This window comes from Triticum dicoccoides, chromosome 3A, assembly GCF_002162155.2.
Source record: "Triticum dicoccoides isolate Atlit2015 ecotype Zavitan chromosome 3A, WEW_v2.0, whole genome shotgun sequence".
NCBI lineage: Eukaryota > Viridiplantae > Streptophyta > Magnoliopsida > Poales > Poaceae > Triticum > Triticum dicoccoides.
In genome coordinates, this window is record NC_041384.1 from 638,332,892 (window position 1) to 638,353,810 (window position 20,919).

The 20,919-nt window shown below is 46.9% G+C and overlaps 2 protein-coding genes and 1 long non-coding RNA gene across 5 annotated transcripts; all 3 read right to left on the bottom strand.

Moving 5' to 3' along the window:
* Positions 1–4,509: 4,509 nt before the first annotated feature.
* Positions 4,510–7,045, bottom strand: LOC119269807. Its single transcript, XR_005133722.1, has 3 exons — positions 6,777–7,045; positions 6,506–6,694; positions 4,510–4,681 (listed from the first exon to the last, which is right to left on the bottom strand). It is a non-coding gene; the product is annotated as an uncharacterized LOC119269807 (long non-coding RNA).
* A 1,536-nt stretch (positions 7,046–8,581) lies between these two features.
* Positions 8,582–12,535, bottom strand: LOC119269806 (chloride channel protein CLC-c-like). 2 transcript variants are annotated; one of them, XM_037551731.1, is made up of 8 exons: positions 12,216–12,535; positions 11,694–12,027; positions 11,414–11,614; positions 11,146–11,323; positions 10,797–11,059; positions 10,234–10,503; positions 9,010–10,141; positions 8,582–8,929 (listed from the first exon to the last, which is right to left on the bottom strand). In XM_037551731.1, exons 2-8 carry the CDS (start codon positions 11,954–11,956, stop codon positions 8,843–8,845), a joined length of 2,394 nt encoding a protein of 797 aa, XP_037407628.1. In that variant the 5' UTR covers positions 11,957–12,027; positions 12,216–12,535; the 3' UTR covers positions 8,582–8,842. The 2 variants fall into 2 exon arrangements, with proteins under 2 accessions (XP_037407628.1, XP_037407627.1); XM_037551730.1 differs by having other exon boundaries at positions 12,204–12,535.
* Positions 12,536–15,976: 3,441 nt separating this feature from the next.
* Positions 15,977–19,249, bottom strand: LOC119269808 (U-box domain-containing protein 4-like). 2 transcript variants are annotated; one of them, XM_037551732.1, is made up of 3 exons: positions 18,996–19,249; positions 16,435–17,902; positions 15,977–16,342 (listed from the first exon to the last, which is right to left on the bottom strand). In XM_037551732.1, exons 2-3 carry the CDS (start codon positions 17,701–17,703, stop codon positions 16,283–16,285), a joined length of 1,329 nt encoding a protein of 442 aa, XP_037407629.1. In that variant the 5' UTR covers positions 17,704–17,902; positions 18,996–19,249; the 3' UTR covers positions 15,977–16,282. The 2 variants fall into 2 exon arrangements, with proteins under 2 accessions (XP_037407629.1, XP_037407630.1); XM_037551733.1 differs by having other exon boundaries at positions 16,435–17,905.
* Positions 19,250–20,919: the final 1,670 nt, after the last annotated feature.

The window sequence follows — 20,919 nt, forward strand, 5'->3', positions numbered from 1 at the left end:
TCCCCTGCCTCTTCTTACTATATTATCGGTTCTTGTTTGGTTCTTCTCTTTGTGAGTTTTGGTGCTTATGGTCATCTTGGTGAAAAGCTCGAGTTCATCGAAAATGGAGTTCACTCGCATCTTCTATGATGTTTTCGATGTTGGAGGTTATGCCGGTTCTTCTCGGTTGGAGGTTTCACTCCTCTATTAGTTGGCATACCTCCCCTGCCTCTTCTTACTATATTATCGGCCCTTGTTTGGTTCTTCTCTTTGTGAGTTTTGGAGCTTATGGTCGTCTTGGCGACAAGCTCGAGTTCATCGAAACGGAGTTCACTCGCATCTTCTATGATGTTTTCGATGTTGGAGGTTATGCCGATTCTTCTCAGTTGGAGGTTTCACTCCTCTATTTCTTGGCATACCTCGCCTACCTCTTCTTACTATATTATCGGTTCTTGTTTGGTTCTTCTCTTTGTGAGTTTTGGAGCTTATGGTCATCTTGGTGACAAGCTCGAGTTCATCGAAAACGAAGTTCACTCGCATCTTCTATGATGTTTTCAATGTTGGAGGTTATGCCGGTTCTTCTCAGTTGGAGGTTTCACTCCTCTATTTGTTGGCATACTTCCCCTGCCTCTTCTTACTATATTATTAGTTCTTGTTTGGTTCTTCTCTTTGTGAGTTTTGGAGCTTATGGTCACCTTGGTGACAAGCTCGAGTTCATCGAAAACGGAGTTCACTCGCATCTTCTATGATGTTTTCGATGTTGGAGGTTATGCCGGTTCTTCTCAGTTGGAGGTTTCACTCCTCTATTTGTTGGCATACCTCCCCTGCCTCTTCTTACTATATTATTGGTTCTTGTTTGGTTCTTCTCTTTGTGAGTTTTGGAGCTTATGGTCATCTTGGTGACAAGCTCGAGTTCATCGAAAACGGAGTTCACTCGCATCTTCTATGATGTTTTCGATGTTGGAGGTTATGCCGGTTCTTCTCGGTTGGAGGTTTCACTCCTCTATTAGTTGGCATACCTCCCCTGCCTCTTCTTACTATATTATCGGTTCTTGTTTGGTCCTGCTCTTTGTGAGTTTTGGAGCTTATGGTCTGTTGGGGAACATAGCAGAAATTCAAAATTTTCCTACGCGTCACCAAGATCTATCTATGGAGAGACCAGCAACGAGTAGAAGGAGAGTGCATCTACATACCCTTGTAGATCGCTAAGCGGAAGCGTTCAAGTGAACGGGGTTGATGGAGTCGTACTCGTCGTGATTCAGATCACCGATGATCAAGTGCCGAACGGACGGCACCTCCGCGTTCAACACACGTACAGCCCGGTGACGTCTCCCACGCCTTGATCCAGCAAGGAGAGAGGGAGAGGTTGAGGAAGACTCCATCCAACAGCAGCACAACGGCGTGGTGGTGGTGGAGGAGCGTGGCAATCCAGCAGGGCTTCGCCAAGCACCATGGGAGAGGAGGAGGAGGGAGAGGGGCAGGGCTGCACCAACGAGAGATCAAATCGCGTGTTATGGGCAGCCCCATGCCTCAATATATATAGGGGGGAAGGGGGCTGCGCCCCCTTTAGGGTTTTCCCACCCCCTAGGGGCGGCGGCCAGCCCTAGATGGCATCTGGTGCGGCGGCCAAGAGGGAGGGGAGGAGTCCATCCTCCCCAAGGCACCTCGGAGGTGCCTTCCCCTTTGAGGACTCTTCCCTCTAGGGTTCCCTAGGCGCATGGGCCTCTTGGGGCTGGTTCCCTTGGCCCATGTAGGCCAAGGCGCACCCCCTACAGCCCATGTGGCCCCCCGGGGCAGGTGGCCCCACCCGGTGGGCCCCCGGGACCCTTCCGGTGGTCCCGGTACAATACCGATGACCCCGAAACTTGTCCCGATGGCCGAAACAGGACTTCCTATATATAAATCTTTACCTCCGGACCATTCCGGAACTCCTCGTGACGTCCGGGATCTCATCCGGGACTCCGAACAACATTCGGTAACCACATACAAGCTTCCTTTATAACCCTAGCGTCATCGAACCTTAAGTGTGTAGACCCTACGGGTTCGGGAGACACGCAGACATGACCGAGACGTTCTCCAGTCAATAACCAACAGCGGGATCTGGATACCCATGTTGGCTCCCACATGTTCCACGATGATCTCATCGGATGAACCACGATGTCAAGGACTCAATCGATCCCGTATTCAATTCCCTTTGTCTAGCGGTATTTTACTTGCCCGAGATTCGATCGTCGGTATACCGATACCTTGTTCAATCTCGTTACCGGCAAGTCTCTTTACTCGTTCCGTAACACATCATCCCGTGATCAACCCCTTGGTCACATTGCGCATATGATGATGTCCTACCGAGTGGGCCCAGAGATACCTCTCCGTTTACACGGAGTGACAAATCCCAGTCTCGATCCGCATAAAACAATAGATACTTTCGGAGATACCTGTAGTGCACCTTTATAGTCACCCAGTTACGTTGTGACGTTTGATACACTCAAAGCACTCCTACGGTATCCAGGAGTTACACGATCTCATGGTCAAAGGAAGAGATACTTGACATTGGCAAAGCTCTAGCAAACGAACTACACGATCTTTGTGCTATGCTTAGGATTGGGTCTTGTCCATCACATCATTCTCCTAATGATGTGATCCCGTTATCAACGACATCCAATGTCCATAGCCAGGAAACCATGACTATCTGTTGATCACAACGAGCTAGTCAACTAGAGGCTCACTAGGGACATATTGTGGTCTATGTATTCACACGTGTATTACGATTTCCGGATAATACAGTTATAGCATGAATAAAAGACAATTATCATGAACAAGGAAATATAATAATAATACTTTTATTATTGCCTCTAGGGCATATTTCCAACAAAGTGTTCCTCCGGTACTCGGGAGTTGCATAATCTCATAGTCATAGGAACATGTATAAGTCATGAAGAAAGCAATAGCAGTAAACTAAAATGATCAAGTGCTATGCTAACGGAATGGGTCAAGTCAATCACATCATTCTTCTAATGATGTGATCTCGTTTATCAAATGACAACTCATGTCTATGGTTAGGAAACATAACCATCTTTGATCAACGAGCTAGTCAAGTAGAGGCATACTAGTGACACTATGTTTGTCTATGTATTCACACATGTATTATGTTTTTGGTTAATACAATTCTAGCATGAATAATAAACATTTATCATGAAATAAGGAAATAAATAATAACTTTATTATTGCCTCTAGGGCATATTTCCTTCAGAAGGCGTTGAGGACGACCTGCAACGGCGGCTTGTGCGGGGCTCCGGCGAGGAGGAGGTCGAGGCTGGCGCATGGGGCTCAGGGACGAGCGCGCCCCTCAGGCACGAGGCGGCGGCTGCTCTTCTCGTTGTAGGGGAAGCAGATGGCAGCGGCGGGGAATTGGCGAAGGCGCGGCGGCAGGGAATTGGCGCGGGCTCTTGGGCGTCCGGATCCACCGGGCAGAGACGAGGCAAGGGTGGCTCCATGGATGTGGGTGGTGCTGCTCCTTCCTGTTCAAACGAGGAGAGAGGGAGAGCAGGGGAGGTCAGAGAGGGCATCAATCAGGGCGCGCGGCTGAGAGGTCTCATCGGCAAGGTCCGGCAAGAAACGGCGCGAACGGGAGGTTGCAGGGAGTCGGGGATGCGGGAGCTGCTGCTTGCCGGCGTCGGGGTCCCCTGGAGAAGATCGAGAGAGAGAAGAATTCAGAGGGAGACAGAGAAAGAACCGGAGGGAGGGAGAGACCACGTGAAGGAGAGGGGCAGCACTCATCTGCTATACGCGGGCGCGGTGCTCGGGGAGGAGCTTGATGCGGTTGCGGGCTGGCTCCTCGGCCAGGAGGAGGGAGGAGTCGAGGGGAGCCATGGGAGGGCTCTGATTGGGCGGTTCTGAAATCAAGGTGGAGGCGCTCAGGTGGATTTGGATCGGGAGGATCCCGAGGTGGAGAGAAAGGCAGGTAGGTGGCGGCGGGCAGGAGGATGGATGGGACAAGTCACTACAAGAAATTTGTTAATACGTGATGGTGACAGTCCGTCATGGACTAGGAGAAAACTGTCATGGGTGCCCACCCATGATGGAGTCGATGTCCGTCATGTATATCGCGTGATAATTTGGCATCATGCTGACCATGACGGATTTTCACCGTCATGGATTTGCCCCAGGCCCAAATCATTGTGACGGAACAGTCCGTCATGGATTGGCGCCACGTAGGATTTTCAATTAACCAACTGCAATGACGTGGCTGCCTACATGGACACTATTTTCTGTCACAGAAATCGTCACGGATTTTGGGGCAATTTAAATTTAGTTCTTCCCATTAGCCTATTTCATTTGGCCCAATTTTCAACAACTACATTTTTAAGCACAATGCGTTCCACAAATTATAATGCAAACTATGGCCCAAGACAAAGTATTTCCAAAGTTTCATACATACATATATGAATCAACATGCAATCATCCACATGTATTTACAACATAGAAGTTTACAAAATTATCAGGAAATGATAATTTTACAATATAGGTTGACAAAATATCACTCAACAAAGTTAGGAAATAGTACAATCCAACTCACACAAAGAGAACATTTAAACTATTGAAGTTATTATTCATCTTGGCGTCGGCCCTCCTGATGGAAACTATGTATCATGCCATGCTGATTGTTATTGGAAGCACCAAGTAGCCTACTATGCAATCATACCTAGCATATTTACAAGACCATTAGATATGTTAGATATAAATAGATAGAAGAGAATTGCAACCAATGTAAAAACTGAATCACGTCTTATCCAAAATTCTAGTAGTTGCTTAACTAACTAGCAGATCTCACAAAATCTACACTGCTAGTGCTCGCACGGTGAGAAAAGAAAAGAAAATAGCCAGCAGTAAGAAGTGTTGTGCTCATGAAGTAACTCAACCAAACATTTTCAAGAGCTGGATTCCAAATTATCTTATTCAGTGACAAAGGGACATCTCAATAATCATTTAATGTAAGTAAAAGACCAAAAGCATGGACTGAGTTTTTGGTTGGAAGAACAAGCATGAATTATGTGTATTTTCAGTCAAGTTTACTTCCAGCAAACATCATAATTCACAAATGCAAATTGAGCGAGTGCCATAGCAGAACATAAGGGCAAATAGATGTTTGAGTAAAGTGTATGAATATTCAGTGCACTGTCCAAACTTCATAGACATTCAAGAATGGTGTTCTTGGCAAGCTCACCGGGGATGATGAGGCGGAGGGAGGACATGGGAGGTGGCAGCCATGGCACTTTTTCTCAATACATGCAATAAAACTGCAGATAAGAACAAACATGTACCTACAGAATCTACATATACGAGTTTTTCTTCATTTAGATATAAAATGGTATGAATTTCTCAATTCTAAAAGCTGGCAGGATAAATGCTGTAGGCAATTACTATTCAAAAAATCAGACAACATACATCGGACTTCTGAATTAGCAGTGTACAACTACAAAGCAAACAATCTTACTCTTAGTCATTTGATTGAGATTAATGAATTGACTTGAGAACGCTAAAAAACATGTCGCTCTATTAATACAGTAGCAAAAATCGTGTCTCGAAGAGCTATTTTAACAGAACATATATACTCCGTGCTTACACACAGACGGACACCAATACATGGAAGAAATATAATTAAGCAAGGCGGACAACACAAAACAACTATTTACAACAGCCTACCAAGTAGGAGCAGTAAAGGTCAGGCACATACTTAACAGATAAAGAACAGGAGCATCATATACAACAGATTATTGCAACATGCACATAATGAAAGAACTTGCAGTTCATATTTAAGCGGGATAGTTGCAATAAATCGTGTGAGCAAACTTCATGCTTAAGAAAGAAAGTAGCAATACTCTGTCCCCAAAATAGATGGCAGATTATGTACAGAAATATGAACATAAATAATGTCAAACCAACATCAATATATCCACCACTAGATATACTTTCATAATATATTTATTGAACACTGTAGTTGTTGATATTTTCTCCTACATATTTGGTCAAACTTAGAAAGAAATGACTTCTTGACTGAATTTATACACCATGTATTTGGGGACAGAGGGATTATGTCTTAAGGTTGTGCTACTAGAGACAAGACCACAATTAACATAGTATATTACAAATTTACACAGTTGGATACAAATACAGTGCACACAAATTAAAATTTAGCAAGGTGCACAACCCAGAACAACTATTTACAACATACCTACCAACTATTGAGCAGTAAAGGAGGACAACTGCAATATATAATCATATGAAACAAACAAGTCGACGTTGCAGCATGCATGCTTTGATTTATGTAAGCAACAAAAAACCTAGTGCAACAGATTTATGTTTTGTTGTTATACAGTATATGTCCATAGTATCTCAAAGAGAAAAAGAGAAAATATCACAGATCTTCATCACAGAAATGCATTACCTATCTTGTTTGGAACGAGTGCATGGATGTAGAACGAAAAACATTGTGGGACAGAGGGTATGGAGAGAAGCAAAGCCTCACCAGACATCGCCCTCCTTCTGCCCGGCACCCTGGAGAAGACCTCCTAGAAGACGTGGAGCTCCATGAGCGACCTGTCGAAGGCACTCGCACCGGTGCCGCCGTCGTATCTACCCTGGCGTCCACATCCTCGCCGAAGATGAAGCGGATGGCGCCGTCCTCCCAGAAGCCCAGCGCGTCCTCCGCGTCCATCTGAGGAGGGAGAAGCGAATCTGAACGGGAAATCCGGGGGCGAGAGGAAGAAGAGGATGCGGGAGAACAGATCCATCGGTACCTGAACGAATGCGGGAATCCCTGCGCGTCGAGGGCGGGTGAAGGCGAGAGGCGGCCTGGGTGGAGGTGAATCGGGCGGAGGAGCGAATTCGCCGGCTTGGTCTTCTGCCGCGGCAGGGCGGGGCGAGATCCGAGCGCCGCCGCTGGGGTGAGGAAGGGCACACCGGCGTGTAGGCGGCCGGCAGCGGGGGCGGGCTCATCTACTGCTCGCTGACGGAGAGTTGTGGGAGAGGGAGGCGAGGTAGTAGGTGGCGGCGATTGGGAGTTAGGAGGGGCCTGCGGACGAGGGAGAGAAGAGGGGCCGAGGACGAGGGTTAGGGTTAGCATTTTATATGGGTAAAGATTAGATGGGCTTTAGCGGGCTTGGGCGGGCTTGGCGGGCTATACCACGCCATCCATGACAGTTTTAAAAACGTCAATAGAAATCCGTCATGGATTAACAAATTTCTTGTAGCGAGTGGCCTAAAAACTAGGGTTTCCTCCTTATATATAGCTAGTTGAATTGGGTAGGGGCATCCTAGCCCCTCCAATCATAATCGGACGGTCCGAGATAATTAGGTTAGGAGACTCCAATGAGAAACCGATGATACTTTATAGATGTTTGGGGATGATCCGGACCCATCGGTAACGACAGCCCGATTCGGGATCGGGAAAGTTTCGGACGCGCACGCGAGGGGGTCTGAGAGAGGTCGACAAAGACAAGCGGGCCTAGCTGGGGCTAGTGGGCTATGGAACGAAGGCCTCGGGCTGAGAGGAGAGAAGAGAGAGAGAGAGAGAGAGAGAGAGAGAGAGAGAGAGAGAGATCCGACAGCAGTTTTCGGAGACCGAAAACGTCCGACGTTAGACCGGCAGCGGTGCCGCTATAGTTATCCGTTGGGGCAACAAACGAGCTCCGAATGCGATGAAACTTGGTGGGCGGCGTATTGACAACATAACAATACCGCAATGCCAACTTTCAACCCATTCTGAGAACATTTTCCAGCCACTTATAAAATACTATTTCTGACGTGCCGCACGCGCGTGCAAGTGTGTCTGGGCTCAGAACGGACAACAGAAAGAACTTGGAGAACCTGGACGGATGCAAGTTTTGAAAACATGATGATGTTATACACATGATGACATGGCAAGATGTAACACACAAGCGAATGACATGGCAAAAACAGCGAATAACTGGAAGACACCTGGCGCAACGGTCTCGGGGCGTTACATTCACGCACATCATGGCGTATCCTGACCCTTAGGCTACTTAAGTGGGGAGTATCATATACTAGTATCATGCATATGATACTAGTGTATGATACTACCTTCATAGGAGTAGTGCATAGTATCATAGAGTAGTATCATAGATGATCATATTTATTATCATACATGACACAAAGTAGTATATCATTTAATATGATACGGTATCTACCTATGTTAATCTAACCCTCTCTTATCAGTATGTTTGATATTCTCGAATGCATGATATCAGTTATGATACCACCACTATAGCCAGCCTTTATGGCCTTATATAGTCTTCTCAGGAATTCCTCAACAGCCTTCTTGGTTAATTTGTCAACAATCTCTTTTGTCTGAACTTTGACTTTGTTCACGCAATTTTTTTTGTGTGTGTGTGCGCGTGTGTGGGAAGCAAGCAATTCATTATCAAAGTTGGAATTTAGACACCAAAACTGTACTCGACAGTTCCTCCCACCGACGCATGGTGGTGGCGCCTATAGATCGTAGTGAAAAATCATGGCGACAACGATGGCTCTCGGTCAACGATAAGCATGTCATCACGGAGTTGACAATGGCTATCAATCGATATCAGGCATGCCAATAAAATAGTGAGCACTAATTATCGATGATTTGCTTACAACTTCAACAAAATCCACTAATTCAGGGTCGATCACACCACTTCTTCGCGGGGTGCTAGCAAGTGAGCCTAAAATAGCTAAGGGACTCACTAATAAAACTAAACGCAGCTTTGCAGTAGACAGTAGTAGAACTAAAAATACTTTAATATGTGCAAAAGAAAAAAGAAAACGTGCGTAAAATATATGCAAAGAAAATGACCGCGATCTTCCTCTACTCGCGAAGGACGTTCTCGAACAGCCCGCGGATGTACTCCGGCATGAAGTCGTGGCGCGTCAGGATCCCCAGCACCGGCGGTCTCTGCAATGCACACGCACGCGTGGTCAGAGGATGGTAGAAATGGCGGCAAGTAATGGCGGAGCTGGGCAGTGAGTTCTTACCCCGGGGGTCCTGGGCACGACGCACATGTGCCGGAGGCCGAGGTCGCGGAAGAGCACGGCGGCCTTGGCCAGCGACATGTTCTCCAGGACGGTGTAGGGCGACCGGTTGGTGATCGGGTGGAGGTCCACGTACATGTCCATCTCCTCCTCGGTGAGCCTCAGCTCGTCCACCTCCATCGCCTTCCCCGACGACCCCACCTTGGCGAAGTCGAAGGGCTTGAGCTTGCGGAACACCTCGGCGGCGCCGGTCTTGACGGGGGCCCTCGTGAAGGTCCTGCCGTTGAGCAGCACGATCAGGTGGGAGCGCAGCACCAGGCCGCACAGCTCCGGCGCCGGCGCGAACGGCTCCTCCTCGATCACTGGGAACCCGTTGTGGCCCGTGCGCCGCAGCGTGTTCACCACGGAGCCGACGCGCTCCACGCTGGAGAAGGTGATCACCGGCCCGGACAGCACGTCGCTGGCCACCAGGCTTCGCATGCACGCGTCGGCGTGCACCTCCAGGAAGGGGAGCCCCTTCATGCGCACGATCTGCTCGTAGACGCCCTTGTTGAAGCAGTCCGCCACCGTCTTGGAGACGAGCAGGACCAGCATGATGAGCGGCAGCAGCAGGAGATCGTTGGTGAGCTCCAGCAGGATCACGCACACCGACACCGTCATCCGCATGGTGCCGCCGAGGAAGGAGGCCGCGCCGACGATCGCAAAGAGGCCCGTGTCGAGGCCCGAGCCGAAGATCTTGCCCACGAGGCGGCCGAAGGAGGCACCCGAGAGGATGACGGGGATGAAGAGGCCCGACGGCACGGCCACGCCGTAGGTGATCAGGCCAAGGGTGTACACGCCGATGAAGAACGTGAGCAGAGTGTACACCCCGAACTCGCTGTCCGTGCCGCCGCTGAAGAGGTTGCGGATGGCATCGTCGTTGGTGTTGAAGAAGAGAGAGGCCAGCGCGTTGTAGTGCCCCGCCGGACACCAGAACTTCTTGTAGTTGCCGTTCCGGCCGATGGTCGGGCACTTGCCGGGGGCGAGCTCGGGCGGGCACGGGACGCAGGGAGACAGCGACGACAGGCCGAAGGAGCAGCACGAGGTGACAAGTGAGATGAACACCGTCATGAGGATCTTGTACGGCGCACCCTTCCTGCAAATTCAAACCATTCAGTGATCCAACTTCCTGAAGCTCTCCGAGAAATGCTTTCCTTTCATAAGGAGGTTAATTCGGATGAAGATTACTCGTTGATGACGCCGTATCTGCGGAGGATCTGGTCGACAAAGTGGTTGAAGAGAGCTCCGAGCAGCCCGCCGAGGATGCCGAGCAGTATGACCGCGGCGATGTCAGTGGCAGTGTAAGTCGTCACCCGCGAGCTGACGTCGAACATGATCAGACCCCCTTTGCCAAACAGGCCGCAGTTGCCGCTGCGGCAGTACTCTATCAACGACCGCAGCACTATCGCCGACATTGCCGTTGTGGAGAATGTCCTCCACAGAAGCACACTCCGCCACCTGAGAGATCAGAAGGACAAAGGGTTTCTGTTATATGGAAGTAATGGGAGGGGATTAGCCCGGTTTGAAAATTGAAAAGATCTCGCTACAAATTTCATTCCACAGTTCAATGTGATCATATTATCAGGACCAAAGAATACCAAAGGGGTGATTCCATGTGACAGATGATGAATTTATGTGAAACCAACCTTGGGTGAAACTGCACTTTCCCAAGGAATAAACACTGTAGCATTTCCGACAAAATCAGGATTGGAAATAGAACATGCACAGTTTTAGTAGTAGTAAAAATTTACCAAGTCGTTGCTTCCTCGAGCGCAAAGAGGACGCCGCCTACGGGGGCGCGGAATGCTGCAGTGACGCCGGCCGCAGCACCGCAGGTGATGAGATCCCTACGGTCGAGGTCGTTCTTGAAGTACCTGATCCAGTTCCACGTGAGGCCATACTTGCGCGACCCCCCTTGGGCGAGCATGGCGGCAACGCAGGCACCAGTGTGCACCATAGGCCCTTCTTTGCCCAGCATAAAACCGGCAGACACCCCCAATATGGAGCCAATAATCTGCAGGTCCCAAAGTCACAACTTAATCCTGTCCAATGTGCACCGAAACATCCATTGGCAGTGAGTTAGAAAGAAAGTGGTCTGACCTTCACGAAGAGGGTGCTGGGCGCTAGGATGGAGTGGGCGTCGACACCGTTCAGATAGGCCTTCACCTCCGGTATGCCGGAGCCGGCTGCCGCGGGGGCTAAGTAGGCGCAAATCGCAGCTGCGGATCCCGCGAGAACCGCATTGCAGGCCATGTATAGCAGGAACGCTCCCAGGTTCCTGAAGCCACGGAGATAGAGATGATGCGCCGTGCATTGTTTGGGTCTTTGGGAGATGGCATTGGTGGTGTACATGTCTGACTAGGTATACCTGTTTTGCCGCATGAGGTTGCTGGTCAGGAGCAGCTTGTAGCCGGCGATGTTCTCGACGGCGATGTTGTTGAAGAATCCGACGAGGCCAACGAAGGATCCCACGAGGAGCGCCATGAGCCATTTGAGGACCTGGTACTGGAAGATCTGGATCCTCCCCCTCGACCTCCAGTCCTGCTTGTACACGTCGTTCTCCACGATCCTGAGATCTATCGCAGATTAGTACAGAATTTAGGACGAAGTTCAGAGGATCGCGGTAGATAGGGTTTAGGGACACGCACTCGTAGTCGAGGCTCTCGATAGGGCAGACGTTGGTGCCGACGACGGCCATCTGCGACGTGGTGTTGGAGCCGCGCTGCCGCAGCAGCGGCCGCTCCAGCCCGCCGGCCGCGTCCTCGAGGTCGCCCCACCTGACCGACCTCGCGGACGTCGGCGCCGTTGCCGACACCGGCGTCGCCGACGGCGTCGGGGGAGCCTCGGGTACGGGTACCGGTGCAGGTACGGGGCGTACGGCCAAGGTTTTCTCCCGTTTAGCCATGGCCATGGATCTGTTTTCCCGAGTCTAACCTAATCTAATCAAACGCGCCGCGCGTTCTTCGATCCTCCGCGCCGAATCTGCAAAACGTAAACACGGGCATTATTGCCGGGAATGGGATACACGACATGTGTGGAATTAAACGTATCTGGCTTCGTTTAAGAAGAAAGGATCTCGCGGAATGCGATTCTGCCCTAACCGCCTAATGGATAAGGCTAGGAATTCAAACGAAACGAGACGAGGATCCGTGGGTTACGTGGACTCTTACGACGACGAACAGATTGGCCGGATCGGATCTTCAGGTGGAAGGACCAGCGCCTGTGAATCTCTTGGGATCACGCGGCGGTGCTGTGGCGCCGCCGGCTCACGGCGATCATCGTCGCCGCCACGGGACTCTCTGCCGATCGAGAGAGATGCTGGTTGAGCACCCTCGACTGCACTGCACCGACCTGGCTGTCGGGTTCGGGTCGGAGAGGAACGCGGGAAGCAGGATAACTCCGTGGCGATCGATTTTGTTCCCCGCCGCTAATTCATTGCGCTGAGGGAGACGACCAAGTGAAGGAAGGCGACTAATGCGGCTGTCGGGTCAGATCAGCTGGATCCGCTTTGCACGGGATGCATGCAGGGCTTAGCTTGAACGTGGCTATGGCTTCGCAACATATATGCACCCACCCTGCGTGCAACACAGCTGAAGCATTTTGTTGATCCTAAAAAAAACAAAAAAAAACTGAAGCATTTTGTTTTTACTTCACAGTAATAAGACTTTATTTCTCAAATGATAGCCATGTCGTTTACAAGAAGTTGAGAAATAAAATCAGGGAAAATAACTTTCCCAAAAAATCAGAAAATCATATTAGGTTTGTCTAAAGTCAAACTTTATATACTTTCAACCAGTTCGTAGAAAAATATATTAACATATACACCACCAAATCAATACCATTGCATTCATCATTGCATATATTTTCACATCATATAAACTTGTTACAATAAATATTCATATTATTTTCTACAAACTTGGTCAACTCTATAAAGTTTGGCAGTCAAAGGTTTTTTTTTTCAGGGATAAAACTCGTATTACTCAATCATAATAAATTTACAATCCTCTCGGAGTATCTCAAAGACCTCGACTAGTCCTGACCCTAACCAGGTCAATGGTCTATCATTAGGTCTAGCAAAAGAAGCCAACCTATCACTGGCTTTATCCCGAGAACGCGGTATGTGAGTAATACAAGAATTACAAATGCTTCTAAGCTTCTTATCTCATGCACTAAGTGAGCATAGATTGATCTGTCAACTTTAATGCTCTGGATCATGTTCACTACATTGACTGAATCCCGTTCAATAATGATAGGCAAATCACTCCTTTGTAGGGCAAAGGCTAAACCCTCTTTTTACACGCACAAAGCTCCACTTCTAATGCATCCATACAAGAGTACAACTTCCTGCATGTGAAAAGATGATTGCTCATGTATCATCTCTGAGAATCATGCCTGTGCCAGCTTCTCTCATTCGATACTTGTGAGCCGTCAGAATTCAACTTGACCCACCCTTGCGTTGGAGGTCATCAACGGGAAGCAGCACCTGGAGCCGGAGCGTTTTTATTTTTAGCAGTCTGATCAAGGGATATGACCATATTCCCTTTACGTGAATCGACATTCATATTCAGTTTAATTCCGATGATTGAATCCAGGTAACATTGAAGAAAACAAACAGAGACCTCTGTTGGTGGTCCTGGTTTATTATGAACCACTTCATTACGAACATACTAGCTTCTCCACAAGGTAATTAACAGCGGCGGACATGTGTGTTTCTTCTCTGCTTTCTTATCACTTTTTACTATTTCCTTTGAGTTTTTTATTTTCTCTGGTTTCTTTCTTTGGTTTTCATCGGGTTTTTTTCTAACACATGTCTACATTTTTTACACATTGTAAACTATTGGCATAAATCATAAACATTTTTTTATACATGATTAACATTTACTTAAGTATATATTTTGATGTCTATTATTAATCATATTGTACATTTTTTGTATACATATAAAATATTTATTCATAAAAGTATAAAAAAATAAAAATATTTTTTAATTATATAAAATACATGTTTTTCAATATAATTTTGAATGTGTCTTAAATGTTTTTCAAATGAACATTGATATATAATTTTTGAATGATACAAAACATTTTATTACATTATGTGACCATTTTTATACATTTTCTAAAACTAATAACATCAAGAACAAAATTTTAAAATGCGTGAAAATTTTCTAAGATGTAACATGCATTTTTGAATGGTATGATACATTTTCGAATTGCACAAACTTTTTTTTACATTGTATAATTTTTTTTAACATGGAATGTACTTATTTTCTGAAACACATGAACATTTTTTTAAATGTCACAAACATTTATGGAATACTAACAATTTTTTTTTTCAAATAAATAACTTTAACACCGTGTCGACAATTTTTCAGATTCACGGTGAACATTTTAAAAAATTGTAAGCACATTAAGTTTTTCAAATATATATACTCCGTCCTTCTATCTATATAGGGCCTAATGCATTTTACGAGGCTAACTTTGACCAAATGTTAGAGCAATAATATATGACATGCAACTTACACAAAGCATACCGGCAAATTCGTATGTGAAAGGAGCTTCCAATGATATAATTTTCACATTATGCATGTCATGTACTATTAATCTTGTCAATACTCAAAGGCGGTCTTGAAAACGCATTAGGCTATATAGATGGAAGGAGGCAGTATATATTTGAAAAAAAGGTGAAAACTATAAAAGGTGAAAAATAATAATATGCACGCCAAGTTGGGCCGGCCCTTTTATGGCGCTCATGAGGGCATCATTTCTCTCGCGCAAAGCGAGACATATCCCGGCCCAATCCGGGAATCCGGATGTGCAGCACAGCTAAAGCATCAGTGACTCTCCAAAAAGAAAAAGCTAAAGCATTAGTTGTTCCAAAAAAAGCTAAAGCATCAGTTTCTCAAAAAAAAAAAAAACCTAAAGCATCATGGGCTCAACTATCGCAGGACAGACCCCGTCATGGTTGAACAGTGTGGCCCGAGTCAAGGAATTTCGTGGGGATACAAACCTATTGTCCGTGTCAAATCTTCGCGAACATCTTCATTTGTATGCAAAATTAGTGGTGTCTGGAAACGCTTCCCATATATCTAGACCATTTTTCAAATTCATTTTGTCTTAGCCATCTGACATTTTTTTCAATTATATTTTTCTCTTTTTATATTTTTTCTTCTCCTTTTACTTATTTTTATTTTATTCAACCTTTTGCTTTAGTTTACTATAAATTTAAAATAGACGACTTTCTAGCTAAATGTGTGCCATTTGTTCGAAAGTTTATGTATGAATATATATCCATATGTGAATGGGCCTACCTTTTCAACCATGGTTCCATAAAATACACGGACCTGCTTAAAATCATGAACATATTTTGTTGTTACACAAATTATTTTGAAATTATCCAAATTTATTGCTGTAGCTACCCATTCAATGTAGAAGAATTTAAATTTTTCACAACTTCATGGACAAGAATCTAACCAATTTCCTAGCCACGCCCTAGAGAGAAATGTAGAAAAATCAAACCAAACCAACTTCATTTGCAACCAAACAGCACCTGTAACTGTAAACACTAAACAGTACCAACCAAACTTGTCGGCTACATGATTTACTAAGGCACTAGAAGGACCATTTGAAAAATCTTTCTGAACCTGCTCAATGATCTCCACTAGATGGATTTGCAATGAGCATGTAGACAGAATCACAATGAGCATGTAGACATACCACATCAAAACAATCAATGCATAACCAAAAGATTGACAGAATCACAATGAGCATGTAGACATACACTTGTTGTCTGACACCTGGAATAAAAGGGTTAACGCCGGACACTAACTACTGATTTCAGTTCTATCACAGAACGTCAGTACATACGCTGCCCTAACCTACGGTCACAAGATCACACACATCAGAGCGCTAGTATCTCTCAAGTCTAGGCAGAGAAGAGAAAGCATGCAGGTTAAATCACTGTTTGAATCAGCTAATAACATGTACGAAACTAAATCTCAGTGAAACAGATACCAATAGACAAGCTGTAGAAAAATATAAACCTGAAAAATACACCATCTCAACAACAACAACGACCGGTCACAAACACACCAACTAATCCACCAGTAGCTTGAGATGATGAGCACAATCTCAATCTGACTATAAGCAGTACACAGCGCCACAACAATAACCATCATCTGAGAAATCCAGGGAAATGCTTGATGTACACTATAAAATAATCGTAGGACCATCATCATTATCATCTCCTTCCTGAGTTCCCATGTCTTTGGCTGCGGAAGTAGCTGAGAAGAGCCTGCGCCTGCAACAAATTCAAATGCTTAACAAGAAGATTTTGTAACTATTTTTCTTCTAGTTGTAAAGTTTTTTATAGGAAGTGAGGAAGTGGCAAACCTTTTCTCTTGCGCGTGGTGTTCCTGACTGTGACAGGGCGACTAAAGGGGGCACGGCATCCTCTTGAAGAACTATGTTACAAAACCTGTTGCTGTTTGTACATAGCTGAAGCAATGCCGCAGCAGCATTTTCCTTCGCTTTCGCTGAACCCAGTTCGACAACTTCAACAAGGGCTGGAATACCACGCGCCTGCCCAATCGCAGTCCTCCCTTCTTGTATCGTAGCAAGATTTGCCAAGACAGCTACAGCCTTATCGACCATTCCAGCAGCTGGGTCCATGAGCTCAACTAGGTGCCTCAGAGCATCAGCTTGCACAATTCGACCCTTGTTCTCATTAAGTATGGATAAATTAAACAATGCAGTAACCGCATCTTTCTTTCCTCGTGGGCTCCCATTTCCTAGCAAGTCCACGAGAGGCTTTACGGCGCCAGATTGTCCAATCCTCGCTCTGTTATCTTCAATAAATGAGAGACTGAACAAAGTAGCTGCTGAGTTCTCTTTAGCTTCAGGGTTCCCTGTTTCCAGGACATGGACGAGTGGATCAACAGCATCTGCATTCACGATGGCAATCTTATTAATATCACTGAGTGACAAATTGAGGAGGGCCGTCACTGCATTTTCCTGGACTTTGGCATCTGGTGAATGAAGAAGGCCAACCAGCAAGTTTATAGCCCCACAATTAGCAATGGCAATCCTGTTCTCCATGTTGTGTTTAGCTAGAAGGCGAATCTCTGATGTTGCTGATCTCTGACCTTCTATGGAATCGCTTCCCAAATCATTGATTAGCTCGCGTACCTGATTCTCGATGGCAGAGAAATCACCCCGGGCATCCATGGATGACGACGATATTATTCTGGGGAATCCCCTGTCAGCTGTTTGCCGCCGAACAGATGGCCCTTCCATGCAGATATCACCCAATCTTGGCAGGATTACATTCTCCCTTTGAGGGGCGGAAGGGACAGAAAGCCCCCCGTCAGCAACCTCTCCAGACGCATCACCACTGTAATTTGTCCTATCACTTGGTACCCCTGTCATCCCATTGTCAATGTCACACTCCCTATCAAGCTGACCGGTATTAGGAAGACTACCATCAACCGAAGAGCTGACTAGAAGAACCTGCGAATCACTGTCAAAATGAGATGCTTGAGATGCTTCCTCCGTTGATTGTTCCAAAGTTTGTTCATCAGAACCAGCATGTCTTTCTTCCAAACTAGACTCTCTTGCTTCAGAGCTTGCAAGAGATAGCCTTGCTAGCAGAGCCATTTGCATAGCCTAATTAAAGACTGATCGGTGGAAGCCTCACGACCAGGATGGTCCACATGTGCATCAGATTTCAGGATGGTTCACATGCTCCGTTCAAGCTTCTCATATAGAAGTCAGCTTCTGGGGACCAGGGAAGATTACCCTACCAAGTACCGACACTAGGATGTAGGAGGCTGTTGCCTGTGGTGCTCAAATCTTGAAGACTCTGCTGAAGGAAAGTTCAACTTCAAAGATTTCACAGGATCAAGGTAGCTTAATGTCATGTGACTCGAAGCAGTTAAATATGAAAGGCTCAAAGTTTGCATGGTGTAGTTAGGAATTAAATTTAAATGAGCTACTCAACTGCGCGGGAACATGACCTGGTTGCCCAGTTCAATTAAGATGTAATCATCGACGCCACGCTATCGAACGCAAACAGACCCACCATAGCACGCCTTACATGATATGTTCCTACTTTACAGGGCAGGAATGTGTAGCAGATTCTTGCGGGCGTCCATGGTGTCTAGAACTGTCATGATCATCGCCCAAGATTGAGAGAAGAGGTACATCAATGCAACAAAAACTAGGCAGGGAGCTGGAGGTAGATACTCAATTGCGCGGGAACATGAGCTGGTTGCGCGGTTCAGTTAAGAATGTAATCATATGAGCTACACCATCTGATGCAAACATGGCCCAGCAGAGCACTCGTTACATGAATGAAATGATCCTATTTCACGGCGCACCAAAGCATAACAGCAGTTTCTATTATCACGGTGAATGCGGGCGTCCACAACGTCTATGAGTAACGATCATGGCCGAAAATTGCTAGTAAAAAAGAATTGACGTCAAGAATCCTGAACTTTCAATTAAAAGGCATGCACGGTCCACAGTCTGATATCTAAGATTGTTGATGAGCTCCGATCATGGAAGGAGGTTGCCCACAAAGGGCCAATGTGGCTGCCTCCAGACGAACTAGTAACAACCGATCTACTCCCTCCGTTCCTAAATATAAGTCTTTGTAGGGATTTCACTATGAACCACATATGGATGTATATAGATGCATTTAGAGTGTAGATTCACTCGTTTTGCTCCGTATGTAGTTCATAGTGGAATCTCTACAAAGACTTATATTTAGGAACGGAGGGAGTATAAAGTAAATTCCCTGTCCCCATAATCTGTAATTAATCTATAACAGAGTCCTGAACTACAGGAAAAACAGGGGCTGATCAATATGATGTGCCGGATGCGCACCGGCGTACCCAGAAATTGCGGAGATCAGCAGTGTTTAGACTAGCCACCGGGTGAAAACAAGATCATACCTCACAAACCAATGGCCGAAGGTTGCGGAAGGGGCGGAGGCCGCGGGAACGCGATGCTGCGGTGAGGGGAAACGGGATCGGCGATGGGCACGAGGGGCGTGAGAGGCGGGGGTGTTGGGGGTGGGGGCGTGGTACGGGATTCAGGCGTCGGCGGCGGCTGGCGCTGAGGCACGGCACGGCGGCAGCGCTAGGACACAGGCGGAGGTAGACTGGAGAGGAGAAGAATTTGCCGCGTTGGTTTGGTTGGGTTGGTGGTAGCTGGTCGGTCAGCCGGGGGAAAGAGGAAGGAAATGCACGGGAAAGGGATGGACTTCGGGTGTGGTGGATGGGTGAGCAGCGAAATCACCCATTGACCGTTTCAAACAAAAAGAGACCACTTTTTCTTTTCTTCTACAACGGCGTGCATTGGCCACCTGATCTTTTGCAAGACCAAGACTCGACAGGTCGCAAGCCGTCTGCTACCTCAACCACGAGTGTTTGCAACATGAACCCATGTTGCACTCGTAGGTTTGCAACATCAGTCGGGTTTCGATCGAAGATTTGCTAGACAAGAACTTTGAAACATGAGCCATTATGTTGGGTGTTCTGCAGCCGGGCCTTTGCAACACCGTCATGAGCCATGTTGACGATGCAGAAAACCGTTAGTGCCCTCGGTAGGGTGGCAAGTGTAGCCGGAAGTACGAGAGGGAGTTCGGAAAGGGATTTTACCCAGGGCTTAGACCATCGTGGTTGAGGTAGCACCCTACTCCTGCTTTGTTTTAGATTTATAGACAGATGTAGGTAGTCATCATTATTATTCTCCTAAACTTGTTTGGAGTTTTGGAGTCTGGCTTCCTCCAAAACGAAACCCAAGCAGACTCCTTTCCAATCAGCGGTTGGTGCAGTCTAGCCTTTGGTATCCTTGTCTCGAACATCTCCGGGCTCGGCGACTAGCGGCCTCCAGGAGAGTTTATCTGAGGCCAAAGACTTTTGGTCTTGGGATGCTTGGCCTCGGGGCTTCACGACCTTAGTGGCTTGCGTCTTCATGTGTAACACCCGGACACACCCGGGAGCAACTTCCCGGTCGGTCTGCATGGGCTTCCGGAAAAGAAGGAATTTCTTATTGATATGAGTAGTCTATCATCTCTAATAAGCCAGGCTATCACATACACCCTCACTCAGAGGAACCGACGTCCTCATCGGGCCACAGAAACGTTCCCTCTTGGCACATACGTCTACTTCAAGCTGACCACGCTTAACTTTGGAGTTCTGTCCGAATGGGCTCCCGGAAAAGAAGGAATTCCTTATTGATATGAGTAGTCTATCATCCCTAATAAGCCAGGCTATCACATCATGGCTTCGGTGTCCTGTGTCTTCCCGGCCTGTATCCTCGCGGTCTCGAATCGTCCCCTCCTTGGTGCGGCCGACCATAGGGGAGGGATCCCCTCCTCCACGCCGATCTCCTTCCAATGCGCCTATATATGTATATATGTGAGGAGGGGCAGCCCTCCAGAAACAACGTAGTCCTTAAAGGTTGCGCCCTCCATCTCCCTCTCCCGAGAAAATTCACTCCGCCGAAGGCTGCTCCACACCTTCTCTAGTATATGGTAGTTATTCATTCTGGACGGCCGAAGCTGTGTTGGATTGTTGATTTCATATGTGTGGATATTGGTAGAGGAATCGTTCCTTTGGTCCTTGAATGGGAGAACATTGTAACGGCTGAGAGGTAGAACCTAGCTGTGGGAATCTATGGGTGTGTTTGGTAGGGTGCATGAAGAGTGTATGAGGGCAAAAGTTCCTAATCCGACCCACTTTTGTTTGGTTGGTAGGGTGCATGGGCTCACCTGGGCTATGCTCATCTGATGCATAAAAGAGCCCTCAGCCATGCTCATCTCATGCACCCCAGACAGGGTGCATGGAGGCAGCCATGATGGCCCTGACACTC

Coding starts and splice junctions, on each gene's coding strand:
- LOC119269806 (XM_037551731.1), bottom strand. CDS start 11,956: ATGGCCATGGCTAAACGGGAGAAAACCTTGGCCGTACGCCCCGTACCT. Junction 11,324..11,413: donor AACCTCATGCGGCAAAACAG/GTATACCTAGTC, acceptor CCGTGGCTTCAG/GAACCTGGGAGCGTTCCTGC. Junction 10,504..10,796: donor CTCGAGGAAGCAACGACTTG/GTAAATTTTTAC, acceptor CTGATCTCTCAG/GTGGCGGAGTGTGCTTCTGT.
- LOC119269808 (XM_037551732.1), bottom strand. CDS start 17,703: ATGCAAATGGCTCTGCTAGCAAGGCTATCTCTTGCAAGCTCTGAAGCA. Junction 16,343..16,434: donor CACCACGCGCAAGAGAAAAG/GTTTGCCACTTC, acceptor AATTTGTTGCAG/GCGCAGGCTCTTCTCAGCTA.